This window comes from Nestor notabilis, unplaced genomic scaffold, assembly GCF_000696875.1.
Source record: "Nestor notabilis isolate BGI_N333 unplaced genomic scaffold, ASM69687v1 scaffold3249, whole genome shotgun sequence".
Classification (NCBI taxonomy): Eukaryota; Metazoa; Chordata; class Aves; order Psittaciformes; family Psittacidae; genus Nestor; species Nestor notabilis.
This window is the reverse complement of record NW_009944852.1, coordinates 55,901-77,972: the sequence shown is the minus strand read 5'-3', so window position 1 is coordinate 77,972 and position 22,072 is coordinate 55,901. Positions and strand designations below refer to the sequence as shown.

Below are 22,072 nucleotides of genomic sequence, written 5' to 3'. Positions count from 1 at the left end.
TTTAATGTAAAGAACAAAAGATTTAGTGTTTTTGCAAGTTTCTGCATGGTTCAGAAACCCAAACTGTAATGAATTGTGTTGGACTTAGGGCCCTCAGTCACAAGAGCTTTTCTCAGTATGTTACTGTCCTTTATGGCCATTGCTCCTCATCCTGTCACTGTGCACCACTGAGAAGAGTCTGGCACCATCCTCCTGGCACCATAATGTAGAATAAGTTTTTATGGCAATGCACTCTTCCTTAGAGTATGCATTTAGACCTGGTCTTTTGTACCAGGGAAGGTTTTCTAGGGAACCTTGCTGGGCCACATTAGTTTTAAAAGCTGAGCATATGAGACTAAAACTTGTGCCTGATGTTTCTCCATTTTGTAAGCCTAGCTTCCAAATTCACAGCTATGAGATTGTACTCAGTAGGTGCACTCACCTTGTTTTACAGAATAACCAACCATGACCACGGAATCAGGATCGGACTCCGAGTCCAAGGATAAGGAGCAGGATCAGCAGGAGAGCACTGCACAGCAAGGGGCAGCAGAGACCCAGCCACAGGACCAGCAGCAGCTGAGCGAAGAGCATCATAACGTGCTCGAGCAGTTCTCGGCTGTGGCAGCCCACAGCACACCAGTGAAAAAGGAGCAGGTAAGGGAGCCTCTGCATGCATGCTTGGTGCACCCAACTAGCTACCTGCCCACTTACGGCTCCTGGGATAAAATAAGCCTGGTGTGCTTGGAGTGGAAATACATATTCAGGTATGCATGGAAGGCTGTTTGGTGTGATGCTGAAGATCATGACTGGTTGGTCTTTTCTTTTAAAAAATAATAGTTCTGATGCAGAATGTTTGGAAATTCATGTTAGGTCTTTCTGTTTCCGGTGCTTAAATATAAGGGCAGTCTTACTAAATAAGCAGGAAACATCTGCAATTTCCTGTTTGCATTAAATAGCAAAAATTGCCAGTTTTTAAGAAGCTGAAGATGTTTTAAGAGTTTATTTCTTTGACACCTGCTGAAAACTGATTTCATGCTTGCTTGTCTGATGTGTGAGCCATGAAGAACCTGTGGACCCTTAAGCTTCTCATAGTTCTGAAATGACTGCATTATAATTACTTTAGCTATTCATGTAATAGGTTTCAGAAGAGCTATCACATGCTTTTCCATTTGGTTCATTGTTGCACTTATTAAATTTGCGGAAGCTGCTTTCTTTTTCTCTGTTAATAATTTCCAGTCAATAGGATTAACAGGCATTGTTCTTCATGGATAAGTGACACACAATTAATGAGGTACCTGCCAATCACATCTTTTAGCTCTGTAAGGTTATGACCTGCACTTTATTGCATTTACTTTTGAAGAGGGGAATAAGTCAGTCTAACTCCTCCTCCCCTCCACCCTTTGAAAAGTGAGGTCCTGTTATTTTACCTAAGTGTGAGACAGTGCTGGTGAAGCAAGCAGATAATTAAGCAAGGTGTTACTTAAAAACAGTGTGACTGCTCCTGTAGAGGCTGTTTGGGCTGGCTGTGGTCTTCGGTTTTAAACAGAGCTACAGCCCGAACTTGCTGTTGGTGGGGAAAAAATGGGGGTGTCAGCAATTTGAGATGCAAAGTGTTTCTGTATCTCACTCATTTTGGGGTGCATTACATCAACTCTTGGGACAACAAATGTTCCTAGGACCAAATTAAAAGAGATGTCTTATGTCTGACTTCTCATACCTTAAGATGCAGACATGGCAGAGCAGGATTTCTGGCGTTTATTGCTATTGGAGATCAGCTATTGGAAGAAATGCTTATTTTTTTGATTGCCAACCGTTTTTACCATTGATATAACCCTCGATCACCCTCACTCCATGCCCACCAAAGACACCTCTGCTCTTGCTCTCACACCCACCAATTATATGTTGGGAGAATTTTGGTCTCTGAAAGAGATGAGAAATTGCATGTAGTTACTTTGGGGAAAAGAGGCAGGGATGCTTGTCCAGAAGAGAAAGGTACTGCACAAACTGGTATTAATTTAAAGCATAATTCTATCAAGCCTAGGCATAAGTAGTATTAATTCTGTTCTTCTGGACATCTTCAGTAATCTTTCTGTCCCCAGTAAAAAGAAAAAAAACAGAACATAAAACAACAAACCGAACCAAAACCCAGAATAACCACCCCCAAAAAAAACCAAAAACCAAAACCCCCTTAGGCACCAAACTGGTCTATCTGTGTTCATGTAGGTGTGAGTTTGGAGACCTGAGACACTCTCATTTGCTGAGTGATCCCTTCCTTTCTCAAAGAAGACCACCTCTGAGCCAGTGTCTGTAGAAGCCTTGACAGAAGAACTGGGTTTGTGAAGGGATATGTGAGACCTTCCCACTGAGATCACCAGATTGAATCCAAAAGTCCATATTGTAAAATGACTGCCAAATCAGCTACAGTGATCTGCCCAATATATTTTATAGTAGCTTAAGTGCCTCTATCACAGGAAAGAACTACTTAAACACAGTACTAAGAGACAGAGCTATTGGCAATGGTGTCATTAAAAAAGCCAATGAGAGAACCTTGGGAAGAAAAGATTTAAGTTACCAATCCATGACAGTGACTTTTTGTCATTCTATATACATAAAAAAGAACATTTTAGTGAAGACTTCTTAATGTTGAGATTACCAGTTACTAGAGAAATGAGTCCTTCCTATGAGGTACAGTAATGCAATCTTACTATCTTCCTGCCTTCCTGTCTTGTTAAGAAAGAGCAAGAAGGTATTGTGGGCATTGAGCACTCATGTTCCTGAGCAACTGCGATCAGTAGATGGGATTCATGTGTTGTGCAAGCTTGGTAACTTCATACCATAGTGAGAAGCTATGAAGCATCAAAGATGATTACTGCTGCAGCCTGTGACTCCAAAGGCTTTTTTCGAGAGAGGGGTCCAGCTTCAGAAAGGATTGGACACACTGTGTTAAGAGTAAGGTGCAGTAATGTAGATAAAAATGAGAGATCTTATGCTGGAAAAAACACAAATCCTGAAGCAACTCGTGCTGCACTAGAATTTAATCCACAACACTGAAAATACTGCAGAAATAAAACACAGAAGTATCCTGGAGAGGAATTTAGGAGAAAATGCAACTGTGCTTCCAGAGTTCAGAGTAATTCACTGACTACATGGGTTTTCACTGGCCACTTTCCCCACCCCCCCCTTCCTAGATACCAGGATGTCAGGTTTCTTTAGGAAGAAGATACTTAATACTCTCTGAAAGTACCTCAGTGCCTGAACATGTCAGCATAGTTTGGGGGATCTTCTGTAATAGTTCTTGGCATGTTTTGTTCTCCAGACAAATGAGAGAAAATCCTTTGTATGATTTTAACATAGACATATTCCCCTGATCTTCATGTAGATGGGAACCTTAACAAATGAAATAACCTCAATACTATTTTTTTAAATATTTATAAATAAGAAAATATCTGCTATAGTCTTGAGATACCAAATGTCTTAGTGAAGATACATAGTTACCAATCCATTAGGATTTTCGAAATGCTTGCAGGCAGAAGATGATTTTAAAATTTAAATGGCTGTTCTGTTCCCTTGTTGTGGGCTTTTCTGTCAAGCAGCTTTTCTGTTTTCTTGGAAAAGATTAATTCCATGTATCTTGGGGTTTTTGTTGTCGTTCTGTTGGAGAGGGGTGCTAACTCTCACAGAAATCTAATGAGCCACCACGTACGACAGTGTATTTTTTCCAGCCCTGGAATGACTTTTACACTCACAGATGCGTGTGTGCACCTTCCCTGGCAGATTTCTTTAACAAAACGTATGGAAATTATCAAAGAGCCCCTCTGCCCAACATCAGCAGCACAGCTCTTCACAGAGGCCCTAAAAGGAGACATCTTCAGTCTTGTTCTTGGTGTAGTAGGTTGGACCACTGCCAGCTGGCCATGGTTTTGGTAGAGGGGTAACTGGCTTCCAGTCTTGCTGTAAGCATGGAGGAGCTCTTCCCATTCCTCACAGCAACTGTGAGTGTTTAATGCTCAGCAAACAGCTAATCCACTGATACACATTCTGCCTTCATCTCCCACCAGTCTTCAAGGTATAAGAGAACCTTGATGTCCAGACACAGAGCTGGTGTCCAAGTGCTGAAGCTGGATGGGAAAGAGCTGGCTGGCATGGGGCTGCTCCAGGGGAAAAACTTCAGCGGCTCAGGGAACAAGGTGGATTTTTGAAGCAGCTCTTACTATTTTATCTTTCTAGACCCACTTTCTTTTAGTCTCCCCACCCAGGGAATCCCAAAAGAACATGGTCGTGTGTCTTCTCTTGCAGGGAAAGGAGGACTATGGGGTTCTCCCCGCCTCCTTGCATTTACCTCTTTGTGGTTTGTTGGGCCTTTGGTGGGAGCTGGCGCTGTTGGTAGCACAGCTGACTCCAAATTCCTTTTTCTGCCATTCACCCAAAGGCAGAGGTGAAGCTTGTGGCTTGTTTGTATGAAATCTCTAGGGGGAAAGTTCCCTGTGATTTAGCAGTACACTGTTGTTGCTGGTTATATGATGCAAGGTTGTTCTGCTCTCAAAGCAGATTAAAGCATTTGGATGGATTTGCTCCATTCTCATGAAGGTTTATTATATACAGTGAATGGAAACAGACTTGGAGGATTAATTTACATTATATTTCCAGCAATGCGTGTTGCTTGTTACGCTGTCATCATTCAGAGCCAAACATGTTTGGGTTTTCTTTCCTTGTAGTGAGATAATGGAAATATGTTATTTTTATTTTATTTTATTAAGGTTTAGCTTTGGTATTATTTCACTCCCATTGAGGTTTTGTTTGGAGACTATCAGGGGCATAACTGATAAGAAGGGTAATGACTGCAGCATAGAGCTGTTGCTAGGGAAGGCTAAATGCTGTAGAGCTGTTCTGGCTTTCATCTAGTGCTGTGGCGAGGACTACGGGCTGTGCTGCATCGCGGTAACTCTCCAAATGGTCTGACCCTCAGATAAACCCAAGCAAAACTAAGCACAGTTGTTTCTTCTTGCCCCTTTTCACCGCAGTGTATTTGTCTTTCAAATAGCACCTACTTCTTGCCAGCTTGAGGGACTTACCAGGCATCTGCAGAGAGCAAAATTCAGCCTCTGACCCTGTACTTGTCATCCATTAGCCAGCTGGCTGCACATGAAAGTTGTTTGGTCCCTCACTTCCATCCTGTTTGTTTAACCCTTTGCTCATGGGGCCTTTTACTCTCCCAGGCATGTCAGCATCCCCCTGTGAATTCACACTGTCACAGGGATCCATGCCCTCATTCAGAGTACTGTTCTTTCACTGACAGCAAAATCAGTGCAAACCTGATGGTCTTTTCCTGTTCCGTATGACACTATGGAAGCATCAGATGATTTCATAGGTACAGGACTTAAAAGTAATATCAAGAAACCGTAGCAATATCTATTCATGACATTTACTAATTATTCAGCATTTCCAGCAGAGCAAACAAACAGGTCCAGGAAGTCCAAGTGGGATTTTGTGCCTACGGACAAAGTAGAAGCCTAAAGTATTTTTGTACATGCCCATCCTTCATGGTTGTTCTCTACTATTTGGAGTGCGAAAGGAGGGTTGGGAGGAATATAAGAAGTCTTTTCAATACAGAAAGGAGACTCCATCCTGCATCAGGGGCTTTCTCATCCAAGCCCCACACTAGGCTCACTTAAACAATTTGGTTCTGGATGCACAGTGTACTGCACAGCATGATTGGTTTATATCACTTGAAAAAGTATCCTTCTTTCTCTCTTAGGACACAGACAAAGAACAGGAGTTTGCTGCTGCAAGTGCAAAACAGCTGGAATACCAGCAGCTAGAGGACGACAAGCTTTCACAGAGATCATCATCGAGCAAACTTTCCAAGTCTCCTCTAAAGATTGTCAAGAAACCGAAAAATATGCAATGCAAAGTGACACTCCTGGACGGATCAGAATACGCATGTGAAGTAGAGGTAAATTGCTTTTTGTCTTTGGTTTTTTTTCATCCTGTCTGGAGGAAAATAGTTGAAATTAGATTCCTAATTAAAGGAAAAGAGTGAATGGTGTGATATTTTGCCAGTGCCAAGCATGGAGATGCTTCAGTTCTCTTCTCTGGAGGTTGAAGACATTGCATGGATTTGAGCTGGGTGAGGGATCATGAGCAGTCCCTGGAAATGCCAGAGACTTTAGATTAATTTTGTGTCAGCACATGCCACAACAGAATGCAGAAAATGAATTATGGGCAGCAAAGCCTATAAACAAAGGATTTTGATCCCATCAGTCTTCTCTTTTCCTTGCTTTCTGCTGAGTTGAGACTCACATTGAGTCACTGTCCAAACTAATCTGACTATCATGAGATTAGTGGGGGCATGAGAGATACCCAGGGAAGACAGGGGAGATGTCAGGAACAAACAGCAGTGAACATAGGGAGTTTTATGTCCTCATCCACGATGTCTGTGAATCCTAATTGTGTCTAAACATTACTAGCAGAAAGGTGCTGGTGGTTTTCTATAAGGAAACTCACCTTCCCTGCTGGGACTCTGCCAGGAGCCTTATTTTGGGAGGGATGGTCTTTGCTACACTCTCACTTAGGAGCCAGTCTATGCCTACAGGCAGACCCATGCTAAGAGGATGCCTTGACTGCAACCCCACAAGGTCACAGAGAAGCAGAAAGTGAGCAAATTCAGCATGAGAGTGGACTCATCTCAGAGTGGACCCATTTCTCTGTTCGGCTGTTGGCACCAAAATGGTCTTTGGACAGTGGACCAGCCTGCCCTGAGCCATGCACACAAGGCAAGGCTGAGCCCTGGCCCAGCAGCAGCCAGGAAGGGAAGGATGTGTGTTGGAGGGCTCGGCAAAGCCAGCCTTCTTTTGGATAACCATAGGGCACTGCAAAGAAAAGCCACCTGGGGAGAATGGGCAAGTGTAAAAGTAGAGATACAGGCTTGAATGGAGAATCTGCAGGAACATGAAGAAGGAGAGAGGGTGGAAGAAAGGAGTTCCTGACTGGGAGCCAAATCATAACATCTTTAAAATCAGATAGCACTCAGCCCTTTTGTCCTCCAACTGTTCTCTTTTTAAGTGCTTGGAGAGTGGCAGGTATGGAAGAACTTTATGATTTTTATTTAACTGCAGCTTTACAGTCTGGGCCAAATTTTGCTGTGCTAGGAGTTAGCTTCAGACAGGAGCTGTGATTTCACTGCTCTTACAGCAACTTAGCAGCTATGCTGTTGACTATCTTTTAATTTCACTGGCCAGGTCTTGTGTTGTTTCCTTCAATCTAGCAACAGCTACCTCACCACATAGTTTGTGACTATTAAATCATTGCAGGAAGCAAAGGCAGGGTCTGAGAGAATGAAGAATTGCTTGCTGTTGGAGAAGATCAGGTTTGAGGTCATCTAAGGAACCTGAAGGTGCACAAGTCCCTGGGACCTGATGAGATGCATCCATGGGTTCTGAGAGAACTGGTGGATGAAGTGGCTAAGTCACTATCCGTTATATTTGGGAAGTTGTGGCAGTCCAGTGAAGTTCCCAGTGACTAGAAAGGGGGAAACAGAAACCAAGTTTTCAAAAAGGGGAAAAAGGAAGACCAAGGGAACTTCAGGCCAGTCAGTCTCACCTCTGTGCCCGGTAAGGTCAAGGAGCAGATCGTCCTGGAAACTATGCTAAGGCACATGGACAATAAGAAGGTGATTAGTGACAGCCAACATGGCTTTACTAAGGGCAAATCATGCCTGACAAATTTGGTAGCCTTCTATGATGGGGCCATGGCATTTGGTGGATAAGGGAAGAGTGACTGATGCCATCTACCTGGACTTGTACAAGGCATTTGACACTGTCCTGCATGACAACCTGGTCACTAAAGTGGGGAGACATCCAAGATGGATGGACTACTCAGTGGATAAGTAATTGGCTGTATAGTCACACTCAAAGAGTTGTGGTCAATGGCTCAGGTTCCAAGTAGAGACCAGTGAGGAGTGGCATTACTCAGAGGTTGGTATTGGGAATAGCACTGTTTAGCATCTTTGTTGGCAACATGGACAATGGGATTGAGTGCGCCTGCAGCAAGTTTGCCAAAGACACCAAGCTGTGTGAGGCACTTGACATGCTGGAGGGAAGGGATGCTATCACAAGGAACCTTAACATGCCTGAGACAGGCTTCTTACATGGGCATGTAGTGATAGGACAAGGAGTAATGGTTTTAAAATGAAAGGGGATAGATTTAGATGAGATATTAAGAAAAAATTCTTTAGTGTGAGGTTGGTGAGACACAGGCGTAGGTTGCCCAGGGAAGCTGTGGATATCCCATCCCTGGAAGTGTTCAAGGCCAGGTGGGATGGGACTTTGAGTAACCTGGTCTAGTGAAAGGTGTCTCTCACATGGCAGGGGGCTTGGAACTAGATGATCTTTAAGCTCCCTTCCAAACCAAACCATTCTGTGATTATAATTGCTTGACCTGTAGTCCCAGTTTTGTCTGTTAAGATTGGCGTGCAAACCATTAAACTGGAAAATTGACTAATACTGGCTTTGATGTAAAGAGTCAAACTCGTTTCAGCTTTAGCCACTTGGCTGTAAAATGTGAGTCACTTTCTGGAATACAATCAAGCAAATTTTACCAAATAGGATTTCTATGGAAATCTTGTCTAGCAGGCTGAGCTTTATGAAAATATAAGCATAAGCAGGAATTTTTTTTTGTTATATTAGACTTCCACTTCTGAAAAAAAAAAGTTATGAATAATACTTTCTTTTAGGAAGTTCTGCTTTTTCACTAAACTTGGACTCTGTTGGAGTTGAAGTGTCAAAATGCTTGCATATAGAAGCCATCATGTTTTATTGCTTGTCACATTTCTCTACTTTGCGCATATTTAATAGCTCTTGAATAATGTCCAGTATAAATTTTGTATGCATTTTTTCTACTTTACTCCTGAAATATTTTGAACTTGTATTGACTGTCATCAATAATCACTTCATCTGCTTCTAAGATGGTCAGACTTCTTGGCGGAATGTAATACTGATGAGAATAGAGCTCTTAAAAGGATGAATCCTCAACTGACAAAGCTGTAAGGCTATGATGATGGGCACACCACTGGGTTCATTGAAACAAGTTAGTTAGGATGCACTAATATTGCAGGGATCAAGTGCAGCTGGCATGGTGCATGCATTAAATGGGTGATCCAGACTTTGCATCCCTTCCTAGGTGGTATTATCAGTATATTGTGTATACTGAGGATGTAACTGTAGGTACCTCTCTGGCACAGCCCATTCTGGCCCATGGGAGCACTTGGTAGATCCCCAGGGGAGACCACTTTCCATATGCATAAAGTTCAGCTATAGCAAAAGGATGCTGTGTCCAGCCAAGAGAAACGATGTGGCTTTCACTGTGCTTTTGCTGCCAGGGAGAAAAAGTATATGCAAAGGGAGTTAGTAGGGCAGGGAGACTGAAGGTCTGTCTCAGGAGACGTCTCAGCAAATCATGTAGGAGGCTGAAGGTGAAGTTCTCCTACAGTAATTTTGGGTAATAACAAAATTCTGTGGCTGTTTCACAGAAACTCGGTGCTGCAGCTTGAGAAATGATCTGTCACATTTCAGCAAATGCTTTCCTATTTTAAGGATCACCTACAATTGAAATTACTGTATCCCTTTAAACTAGCAGGGAGGGGAAAGTATACTGGAAGACCTAACAAAATTGGTCAGTAAATTCCCCCAGATTACTTCCTTAAAAGAAAGGGGAGAGGGGTGAACAATGCATGGTAATCAAATATTTAATATTTCTATTCCATGTGTTTAACCCACTTAAATGCATCTTTCAGTGTGGACAGTGGCCCAGGCTAGGGATGTGACAGTCCATGAATGTGAGTCGGAAATGTCATCCCATGTTGTCAGCTTCTGTCTTCCAGCTCTGTCTGTGTCATGCTTCTTTCCACTGAAGGCTAAAAAGCAGTGTAATCTAGAAGGACCAGAAACTTAGAAATACAATTTCAAGCTAAAATATTAGCTCTATCTGAATCTTGATCTGGACGTGGGCCAGGTATTTATCCCTCGAGAACTGCATTCCCCAGCCTGTTAGCTGGGGATCATTGTAGAATCCATCAGTTACTCTATAGAACGCTTTGCGAATGGCAAATGCTTTTATGTATGTTAAATATTAATATCACTTTCAAGGAGCTTATTGTTTTCAAGTAGAGCACAGCCTAGAGCTTATCAATTATGTGTTTATCCAGTTAATGACCTGACAGCTGAAACTGCACATACTCACAGATTGAGATGCTTCTGAGGCAGGTTTGGTTAATCCATTATCCGTTGATGTCCTTTGTTTCAGAAGCCCCTTTTTCTTATTCCATGTTTAATGCTGAGCATTCTTACTGCCTTCTGCTTTATCTTTCAGTCTCTCACATTCAGTAGTTTGCATGTGTGACACCAGGAGTTTTTCATATTGTATGAGATGTAGCTACAGGAATGGCCACCTAAGGGTGCTTCACCTGTCAGGGACAGCTATTGGCTTTGGGAGCAGAAGTGTTTGCTGTACAATAACATTGTCCCTGGTATCCTGTCAAAACAAAAACAGCCTCAGGGTGGCTACATGGTTCTCCTATGTCTTGAAGAAGCTGGGGGTTCCTAATGCGTGCTCAGTGACAGGAGTTGATGCATTCTGCGCAGAGGAATGCTGAGCAGTGATTTATACCTGGATGTCCACCCCTGATGGAAGTGGTTCTCTTTGGGCTCTTCATTGCATTCTCCCAGCCAGCATCAGGATCAGAAATGCTCTTTGTCATTAGTGGTCAAGTCTGGAGCTGGGGCTAAAAGCTCACTTCCAAAAGGATGCTGAAGACTTCTCTGTTAAGCAAGCTGACCTTGCTTAATGCACTTTGCATTTGTTGGTTTGAAGAACCATAAACAAAGCAAGATCCAAAACTGCAAATTGGTTTCAGATAACCTTGAAAAAGACAATGAACACACTAGCTCAGGTTTTTCCTAAGATACAAGAAAACAGTTAGAAAGACCTTATTTCTGGGTTTCTATACACTTTAAGTAGGGGTTTTCAAGTGCTGTAGTATAATTATGCTATTTCTAGGATTTATTTCTTTCCTCTTCCCTCTCTGCCCCATCTCAATTTTCTGTTATCTAGACTACTGCATTTTAATTAAAAGATGCAAGTGGAACCAGCTGTCATCCTCTCCCTTACATGTAGCTTAATTCGAAGTGTATTCCTGAAACAGGTTGTAATTTGCTTTCATTTCTGCTCTAAACATATACATGTTATTAAACACAAAGTGAGATCAGAAAGCTATAACATAATCTGTGTAAATTAATGGTAAAATAATTAAACTCTAATTTTCAAAGGCTCAGCTGTCTGAGCTTATTGCTAATTTATACTCTTTCTTCATTCCTCTACCACTCAGACTTTCTTATCGTGCAATACATCAGTAAATGAAAACAAATGTTTCCATGGCAGCCTGTCTTGTGGCATCTCTGCAGTCCTACATCAAACAGAGTGAGTTGCTGAAGGATTCAGGTAGGCTGCAGAGCACATGGAATGCTGACATCTCAAAAAGCATAATGGAATCCCCTCTTCTTGGTGGGTGAGGGCCAGTTGAGGTAGGAGGGGACTGGTAAAATACACTGTTTGGGTTTTTTTTCCTCCAGTTTTCTTTGCAATGCTGCTGCTGGGACCTAGGCAGTAGCTGGGTGTCCCATGCTGTGGCTGCTGCTACACCTTTGTAATGAACCTCTGGTGACTTCCTCCCTGATGGAGACACTATTTTCTTAATGGATTTCCCAACATCCACACTGGAACAGGTTGCCCAGAGAAGTTGTGGATGCCACATCCTTGGAAGTATTCAAGGCCACGTTGGACAGGAGCATTGCGTTGCACATAAGTTTTTCTTTTTCCTGTTAAAAAGTGAGAGTACGTGGATACTTCATTTAAAAAATAGGTCCTTAAAGATCGTCATAGGACAGGCTTCAAGAATAAAGAACAAGCAGATTTATTTCTGCCACTGCCAGAAGTGAAAGAGGGTGGTGGCTGACTTCAGTGCTGCATGTGTTTCTTGTCCTGGCTTGCAAGGCAACCTCTGGAGAAAAAGCCCTTCTGTGTTTCTGTATGGCAGTGGGGGAATACATGACCCTGTTGTCCCCCTCCTTAGCATCCAAGCTAACCATCTCCCAGAACCTGTCTCAGTGTGCATCTGCATGCTGCTTTTGCACGGGAAGTTCAATAACATTGAATTTCTCATCCCTTTTGAGGTAGGCTTTAAGGTCAGGAAGGAAACTCTGTAATAAGCTGCACTCTGCTTTCTGAAGGATACAGTTTCAGTTACCCCCTGCACATTTTGGTCGTTTAATGGATTCCACACAGCCTCTTGCAAATGACTTTACATGTGAAACTGATTATTGAATGCAAGAGGGATTTTTTTTTAATAAGTCTTTTCCTTTTGACCTACTTGTTGCTTACATTTCAGTTAATTTAATATGAAGAGCTTTGGTTTAGTTTTCTGTTCCTTCCCTGGGATGTGTTTCAGTAAATGTGGCTGGGTTGAGATGCATCGTCGTCATTACACAGAATGTTTTCTGTCCACCGACCCAATAATCAGGGTTGACTTAGATTAGCCAGGGGATTCAGTTAAGATCTATGTTACCTGACACATGTCAGTAGGAGTCTGGGTATTGCCTGAGTATGTTCCAGCTAATACAGTTAATACACAACTCTTCTGGCGTGTGTTTTTCAAGTACCGTAGGTAGCTTCTTATGAGTTAAAATCCTTGTCAGTTCAAGAAGCTTAACAGTCTGGAAATCGATACTCATGTTGTCCAGTTTATAATAATCAACTGTGAGGCTGAGCAGAAAAAGGTTTTTTGCTTCAGTTTGGTATTTAAAAAAAACCCCAACAAACCAAACAGCAAAACATTTGGGTTCTCTTTTAGTGGTGGTGGTGGTGATGATGGTGATTATTATTATTATTTCACTAAAGCTAAAGAAATCTAAATCAAGAAGTCTCTTCAGGTTGAGCCAAGCCATTTGGAAATGCCACAGTGTGGAGGGAGAATGCTGGTGTGGCATTTGTGGGGCTGTGGTGTTTTCTCCCCACCAGGAAAGGCTCAGCTCCTCACAGCTGGGAACATCTGGGCTGTGTGGTATTCAGGGGAAAGGTCTCTTATAACATTGATAGGAAAACGCACCTAAGCAGTGAGACAAATGGGGTCTTTTGTATTTCCTCCAGTTAATATGTAAGTATTATACAGAGACTGAAGGAGAACAAAGAATTAAACCCAAGTCACTTCTTCAGACATCGTAGCAAGTGAACAGCAGGTTGGGCTTTAAATTCCACCTTTTGTCACAGCAGAGGACATGGTCACAATCCATAGTCACAATCAAAATAGATGCCAGAAGTTTAAAAGAAGAACAACAAATATATCTGTACCCATTCCACATCCTTTTTTTTTAATTATTTTTTTTTTCATCTAGTCCTTTTGTCTCTTGCCTTTCGTTAATAGTTTCTGAAAATAATTTAGGCAGTGAAATGATGGGTTTAGCAAACAAAAATCTTCGTTTGGATACTTGGGAGGCACCAGCCATTTTTCATAGTCGTGAAAACTGCTGAGAGGGGTCAACCTACATTGACAGATAGTTTCAGCTGTCCTGAAACTGCATTTTCTAGGGAATAAATGATTTAGCTGAAAGCTTCTAGTGAAATGTTGCCTGCGGTTCCCTCCCCTTGGTGCACCACTTGGACAAGAGCCAGGCAACAGGAGCTTGTTCTCCATCTGGCAAAGTTTTTAAAAATCTTTTGGTCATGCACACTCAATGCAAGGCTCATTGCTGGTTAACCTGTTTGCGAGAGCCCAGGAGAGGAGGATGACCTTTTTTGCCCAACTCTTATCCCAGACAGGTAGAGGTCTGTTGGCTCCAGGGATCCTGTCCTTGTCACTGTCCTTGCTGATGGCCTCACCAGGGTGACACTGTGTCAATCCCTCCATGTTTGTCTTCTCCAGGCTCATCACTTGGGGAGGTTCTCACCCCAAGCAGCCTGCTGCTTCTTCTCTGTATGTTTTTAAATACTACTGGAATATAAATCATGGTGGATGAAGGGGTTTGCTTACCCTTCTTCCTTCTCCAAACAGATGCTTGGATTTCGAAGCCTCCTGCTATTTCTGGAAAATGTGTCCATTCCCCCAGATACCCCATGCCCATACTCCCAGAGAAGTTGCTGATTTTCATGTCACCGCCTGGCCAAGTCTCCCTGAATTTTGTCATGTTTCCTGCCCTGTTTCTGCATTACTCAAATGCCTGTTAACTGCTCCTGCTCCCATCCAAACTGTTTGAATTGATTTCCAACTCTCTTGATAGTTGCTTTGATTTTATAGGTGCTGTCCCCACATTAACACTTAAGAGTTTCTGTTTCCAGACCAAAACTAAGTAAATACTCACTTTATTATCATCCCCTAAAAATATTACCTGTCATATAAAATCCTAGCACCTCATATGGGTGGTTTTTTTTCCAGATGGGCCCCATGCAGTGTTTGCTGGGCTGCTTTTATGTTTTCTTATCCCCATCCGTTGATACAGTGAACAAAATATCAGAGATGGGACTGGGTGGTGAGGAAATACCTGCTTGCAAAGCATTTATAGGGTGAGGTCTGTCTTTCATGGTTTATCTTGCTCTGGCAGAAGTGGTTTTGATCTGAAGTGGATAAAGCTTGGATGTAACCTGAGAACAGGCTTATGTTATTTTTCTTGACAACTCCAGCACTGATGGTGTAATACTGTCTGAGGTACCCAAATCTGAAAGCCTGATCATTGTGCTGCCTCTCCTGCCCCAAGAGCATCTTTCTGTGCTATGGTTTCTGTGTGATTTATTTATGTTTTTTACTCCAGCTTGGCAATGTAGGTCAGGAAGATCTCTGTGGCTTTTAAATTCATATGGCAAGATTACTCTGTAAGTCAGACTATGTTGCCAGTAGAGGTTTTTTTCAGCTGGAAATAAACATAACATTTATGGTTAAATTTTGCTGACATATGCCAGTGACTATTTATGTTACCAGTAGGGGTTGGTTCCCCTTGCTGTGTTGATACTAGGCTTGTGCATAGTTAGCAGTTATGCAGAATGGATGAGTGTTTGCTGAGCTCATCCAAGTATAGGTAGAATAAGGAAAATATTTGTATTTATAACGCCCATTGGAAAGCTTCAGCTGCTGTATTGAATCCCAAGAGACCCACCTGAGTTACCGCAGAGCCTCTTGAAGGAAGCAGTAGGGCAATCAGGAGGCATTAAGCCAATGGATCAACTGCACATCTAGTTAAAATCCAAGCCCAAACAATCTGTGTTCTTCAGAAAGCTGAGCAAGAAGGGGTACTTCCTTTGTTGAAAAGCCTCCAAAATCATGGAAGCCTTATATATCAATAATACATATTTTATTTCTAGTTAATACATATTATTTTATGTAAGGATTTAGCAAATGTGTGAGACTAATCACTGTGCTGACAATTGAACTGCTGTTGGAGAAGTAGTATCCACTGTTTTTTCCTTTGTCAGAGTGGTGCTTGTAAGCTTTTACCAGTTCTCACTTTTTACGGTGTGAATTCTGTTGATGCACTTGGGATGCCCAAGCATTTGGTAATCATCACATTCGACAGGTATTTCTGCAGCTGTTGTTCACACGCAGCTGTGGCTGTTACACTTCCACATATAAATCATGCTTCAGAGTATTTATTGTTTCTCAGGTACTCCCTTTTGCTGCTTTGCATTGCCGTGAACAAAGTGCCTGCTTTTTCCTAAGCGTACAAACTGTGTAGTGTGCACATGGATATGCTTAGAGCTCGTATGATGCCAGTGCTCGTGTGATCTCTGCTGCTGATGCAGAAGGCAAAACCCTAATTTGGTTTGATGCCAGAATCGGGACTAGGTCACCAATCTTCTTACTGGGATTTAGCAGTCCCCTGGGTATTTTTAGATTAGTGGTGGCTTTTTAGGATTGCAAGCTCAAATGGTATTAAAGAAGGTTGCCCCTGATAAAAACTATGTCATGTTATACAATGTCATTGACACTTGCTGCAGGTATGTAACTGTAGCATAGACAGTGATATATATTTATCTAAATGCTTGTATTAAATACTTAAAAGATAGATGTCAGAAAAGGTAATTTTTCAGGAATGGTATTTCAGCGTGCTATATTACAATAAATATCAATAAGCTGATATATCATAATACTGCCATGAGGGGGAAAAAGACAATGATCAGTTGTCACTGTATATTAAAATACTTTCTGGTCTACTCTAAGTTTTCTTATCTGGTGTTCATTTATATGTGCAGAGCAGTATGGGATGGAGTTCTAAATTAAAAGCAGAGACAGGCAGAATACTATTGCAGGGTTTATTTTAAGCTATTAGACTATATTAGTTATCTACTGAGATGCATATGCAGGTTCACACAATAAAAGTTAATAAAGAAATAGAACATTTGCAGAGCTTGTATTGGCATGCAGCTTTCAGGAAAATAATTTCCTTATATGAAATACATTCACATTGGAAAAAAGAAAGTCTTTTTACACAGCTTTTATTCAAGTAAATCTTTCTGAAATTGCCTGGTTCTTAATTCTCCCTGCAGTTGGCTAAATAGTTTATTCACTAGATTGTATTTGGAATTGTGACCTGGGACATTTCCAAATGCAGTTTACCAGTAAAATATGTAAAAGATTAAATGGTACTTTCTTTTGAAAGCCAGAAAATGAATGTGTTTTGATTTGAAGCTTTTCTTTTCATTGCTTATATTTTTTGCCACCTGAAAGGCTGGCAGAAAGGTCTTTTTCAGTATCTCCCATACGTGCTGGCAAACTGCTTACAAACTGATGAGAGTATTATGTCCATCCAAGGGGTACATTTACATTACCCTGTGTATGCCAAACCCAAGATTTTTCCCTAGGAAACATAAAATAGTTGGAGTAAAGAGACCGGATGAAGTAATTTCTTCTGTCTTTGAACTTTTCTCTGTTTGTCTGTGTGGGAGAAGGGAGTAGGGTATTCACTGTTTGCTTTGTCATTTTGTATTATTTTACCACTGTCTTTGGTGTACAACATCGTGCTGGTAACTTCAGCAAAGTTTTTGTTCTGTAGCAGAAGTAACTCTAAAATGTTTTGTATAACGCCTACACCATCGCTCTCAGCACACAGAACTTTCAGATGAACTAAATGTTGATGTTTCCGGAACTGCCAGTCCCATTTTCGGCAAGCACCGCAGGGGATGTAGGGGCCTAAATTCTAGTGGTTAAGCCACATTATGCTTTTAAGAACTCTCATCCTGCAAGTTATACATGTTGTCTGTAGGAGGTACTTCACTAAACCAGAGGAAAACTTGCTGATTTTCTGCCAATCAACACTCCAGAAAATTCTCCTATTCCTCTTCCTGGATGTTCCCCACTTTGCTGCCTGTGGAGGATTTCAGTTGAGAAACGATATATTTGAAGAAATTCAGGATTTCTTTTCTGTCACCTTTCTCCTTTATCTTCTTTCCCCCGTGGAGAGGAACTGTGGAGAAGTGTAAATACACAAGAGCAAATCCTTTGAAAGCTCAAATTACAAATGTGTAGAAGTGGATGAAGTTAAACTTCTTTGGAGTGACTTCTTCAATATATCTTCCTTGGGAAAAATAAACTTTCTGCTGGTTTTTTTTCATCTTCTAATTAAGATTTAAAAAATACATTCCTTCCTATTTAGAAATTTTTTGACCTGAAGTGCAATGATTAGTTTCTAGAATTTCTCTGTTCAGCCCTTTGTATTTTGACCAGCTCAACTCTTTCTGAAAAAAAAACATGGGAATTGTCGCAGTATGTAGATTTTTATTTCATTCACAGCTAAAAATATGCTCCTTACCAGAATGACCGTGTGAGTTTAGTGTCTCTTACTGACGCTCCGTAGATAGAGAAGCCCTGTGATCGGGGCAGCTCCTCTGCGTTTGTAACCACACTGAACATTCACTTATAAATTGATACATGTTTGTGTATGCACATATTATGTACATTCGTTACTCACATATTTGCTTGTATATTTTAAATTATGACATACATGTAATGTTCAGATCCCTCTCCCAGAAATGGAGTTCTCAATACAGAAGCAATCTTGGAAGCTTGCATACACTTTATCGTTTCAGTTTGCAAGTAATGGCTATTTGCGCAAGTAATTTTTTTTTCCTGGGATTGGGCATATTTTTGTGTAAATTGGGTAATTCATGAGGAAAGAATGAAAAAGTGTGTTGTCAGGAGGCTGGAATTCAGCAACTCAGAGACTCAGCTGGGGGAATTTGTGAGAAGAGAGTGCTCACTGCGGCAAGTACAAAGTATTCCTGACAGCCAGTTAATCATTTACCCTTGTTTGTGTTGCAAGAATAATTACAGAAGCTGCAACATGGGGAGGGAGAAATTTCCCCCTGTGTATGCTAGTTATTTGTTGCCATATGCGTTTTAACTTTTATGGGTGTTTTCCTTGCATTTGCACAGAGGAGACCACCATGTGGTCTGTGCAGTGTAGAAACCAAAGCATCAACCAAAATATCTTGCAACAATGCAATTTAAATCAGAACAGTAAAATGAAATAATATCAGTGGTCTGGACACAATTGGAATCTTTTTCATCATGCACATTGCAAATGAAAAATTTAGCTAACACTTCTTTAACCAGAAAGAATGGGGAGAGAGGAAGAGGTTAGTACAGCCTCATGCCAAAATACATTACAGCATGCAAGGCCGGAGCCAGCCCACACATTTATTCAGTGCATTGTTAAGATCCATTGGAAAGTGCAAATGCTAATTAGGAATGTGAACCAGATAACCTCAACATCAGTTAAAGTCCAATTATTCCTACCGGGATTTTATGATACTAATCTGTTTGTCCTTCTTCCAGCGATCGTGCCCAACTAGAGTTATTACAGTAATTGTACAGAGTTTAATGCCAGACTAGTGCTAATGTGGTGCTGTTCACTGGCTGGTTGACAGCTTTTCCGAGGAAAGTGGCAATGTCTTGTTTTCATGTGTATTCGTTCTCTTTCCATTTAAAATCCAGGTCCACAGCTGTGATACTTGTTCATCTTGCTGTGCTCCTTGGCTGAACAGAAAGGGAGGTGAAGTTTCAGTTCATTGGGGTTCCCTGACCTTGCAGTTACTGTGCAGCACAGATGATGATTGTTGGTGGCTACAAGAAATCCTGTTATAGCTGTTTGGCTGTGGAACTCTCTCTCTTTGTGTTTTCTCTTGACTGTAAGATTTGGTCTGAATGTGATTTCTTGTAATTGCTTTCAAAGAGGAGGGGCATACCTGCATGATGCCACTCCAAAATGCAGCACTTGGGAGGTTGCAATGGATTTCATTTCTAGGAGGCTGGGAGGGCTGTTTTCTGCTTTTCAGCTCCTCATCCTAGTTTGCTATCAGTGAGAGGAAGGTAGTCTGCTCCTGAGTAAAAATAGATTATGAGAGTAGACTAACTAACACTTGCACTTTAATCAGGTACACAGTGCTTAACCCCTTAACACCTGCAGAGGTGCACGAGAAGCCCAGTATCATGGCCATACTGGTTCAAAGGGACTGGGGAAGACCTGGTTTAAATAGGGCGATGGCTGGCTCTGCGTCAGGCCAGATGTGGCATTGCCTAGCCCATGTCTTGAAACCCTCTGAAAACAGAGGCTCCTCAGACTTGCCAAGATGCCAGTCCCAGTGCAGCATTGCCCCTGCAGGGAGAAATCTGTCAGACACAGGGTTGGATTCAGTCTGGAAGAAGCCCAAGTGGTGAGAGGTCCTAAGCACGGATGCCTTTCTGCTGGAATAAAGCTGTGAAAGACAGCTGATCCTGTAGGTTGGAGATTATCAGCAATGAAGGTGTGTTGTTCAGGGTAAGGGTGCATCAGGAGAGAGGCTCAGGCTGTATCACCAAGGTGGGTGTTAAAATGCCCTGCAGGAAAATCGCAAATGGTCATGTTTCAGGGGCAGGACAGGATTTCCAAACCTGGAGCCACAGCATCTTGAAGATGTTTCCAAGAGATGGAATCTTCTGGCATGGGGAAAGCCAAGCCTACACTCTTGCACAGAAGCAAAATTTGTCTCTTGGAGGTGGCAGTTCTGGATCCTGATAAACTTTCCTCTGGTACAACTAGCTTCCAGTCGGTGAAGCACCATCCAGCACATAACACTTGAAATCTTCCTGACCTTTTCCCTGTATCTCATTAAATAGCAAAGAGGGTTCCTGGGGTCTTATTAGCACCTGCATAGAATCATAGAATCATAGAATAGTTAGGGTTGGAACGGACCTTCAGATCATCTAGTTCCAACCCCCCTGACATGAGCAGGGACACCACACACTAAACTATGTTGCCCAAGGCTCTGTCCAACCTGGCCTTGAACACCGTCAGGGTTGGAGCATTCACAACTTCCTTGGGCAACCTATTCCAGTGCCTCACCACCCTCACTGTGAAGAACTTCTTCCTTATATCTAAACTAAAGTTCCCCTGTTTAAGTTTAAAGCCAATACCCCTTGTCCTACCACTACAGTCCCTAACGAAGAGTCCCTCCCCAGCATCTTTGTAGGCCCCCTTCAGATATTGGAAGGCTGCTATAAGGTCTGTATGACAAGGAAGTTAGTGTCACATCTTTGTATTAAGTTGCTGGTTGCTCATTTCCCGTGTACTTTTCCTCGTTGCTTATCACAGCACAGTAGCATATGGTTTTGGTAGCTTAATTGCTGCAATACAGGGTTTATTATTACCTGAGGGTCCTGATGGACAACATAGTGAACAAAAGTCAACAATGTGCCATGACAGCACAGAAGGCCAGTGCCATCCTGGGCAGTGTTGCCAGCAGGTCAAGGGAGGTGATCCTTCTGCACTGCTTAGTCTTGCACTGCTGAATCCAATTCTGGCCTCCCCAGTACAAAGGAGACATGAACATACTGGAGAGAGTCCAGCAAAAGGCCAAGAAGATGATGAATGGCCTGGAGCATATCTCCTGTGAGGAAAGGCTGAGAGCTGAGACGGTTCTAGCTGGAGAAGCTTGAAGTGGATCTTATCAATGTGTATCAATATCTGATGGGAGAAGTAAAGAAGACAGACAGACTGTGCTCAGTGGTACCCATTTGCCAGGACAAGAGGCAGTGGGCACAAATTAAAACACAAGAAATTCCATCTGAACACAGGGAAAAAAAACCAAACAAACAAACACTTTTTACAGTGATGGCACTCAAACACCATCACAAGTTGCCCAAAGACATTGTGGCATCTCCTTGGAGATACGTAAAAGCCATATGGACATGGCCCTGGGCAACCTGCTGTAGGTGACCCTGCCAGTCTCAGCCAATCTGTGATTCTGTTGTATTAAAGTTCAGTACATATTTTGTGGCTGAACTGATAATGTATCTATAACAAAGGCTTGCATTTTTTCACTTTAATAATGTTTATCATAAGTACATTACAGTTTATGGGCTTACTCAAAAGAAAACTTTGTCATTATTTTTTGGCATTATGCAATACCAGACATTGTACCCAAATGTCCACCAATAAGAATAATTGAATTTATAATAATCTTGTTATCCATGCAGAGCTAAGATGCAAGTACTTGATTTTTTAACTTCTCACTCTCAGTGATGTACAATGTGTTGTCTTGGACTTGTAATCTTGTAAGGATGGGGATATGATAGAGGAAAATGCTGAAGAAGCTGATGTGGAGAGGTTTGAGCATGGGGAAGCCAATTAGGGGAGACGAGAGTCTTTTGTGGCCTTAGGCCTCCCAAGGAGAAAGAAGCTGAGTTCCACAACCAAGGAGAAGCTGGTGAGGAGAGAGGCAGCTTCTCCTTTGCCTTGCATGTAAGAATTGCTGGTGGGTGCAGGCTTGCCAAGTTCTCTGCTGCTGGCTCCTTTCACTGGGAGCTTGACCAGGAGGCTGTTTATTCCCATTCCAGCTTCAAGTGAGAACCCTGGCCTTTATAGAGCTGCAGGGAGGAGACTGTGAAAAGCGTAAAGCTGTTGCTCCCAGGCTTCTGTACTCATTTATACAGTACAATCTATGTTTTGCATTCTTTCTGTTGTCTTGATTTCCCAAAGCCTAAATGAAGTGTCTCTTTTTCCACATCTGCACATCTCATTTC

At 42.0% G+C, this 22,072-nt stretch overlaps 1 protein-coding gene across 1 annotated transcript in view; it reads left to right on the top strand.

Annotated features, from left to right (window-relative positions):
• The first annotated feature begins 444 nt into the window (after window positions 1-444).
• Window positions 445-22,072, top strand: part of EPB41L3 (erythrocyte membrane protein band 4.1-like 3) — a 67,076-nt gene continuing 45,448 nt past the window's right edge. Inside the window, exons 1-2 of the mRNA XM_010022596.1 lie at window positions 445-633; window positions 5,735-5,932. Of these exons, the coding sequence (XP_010020898.1) occupies window positions 445-633; window positions 5,735-5,932 (387 nt within the window). The remainder of the gene's footprint in view (window positions 634-5,734; window positions 5,933-22,072) is intronic.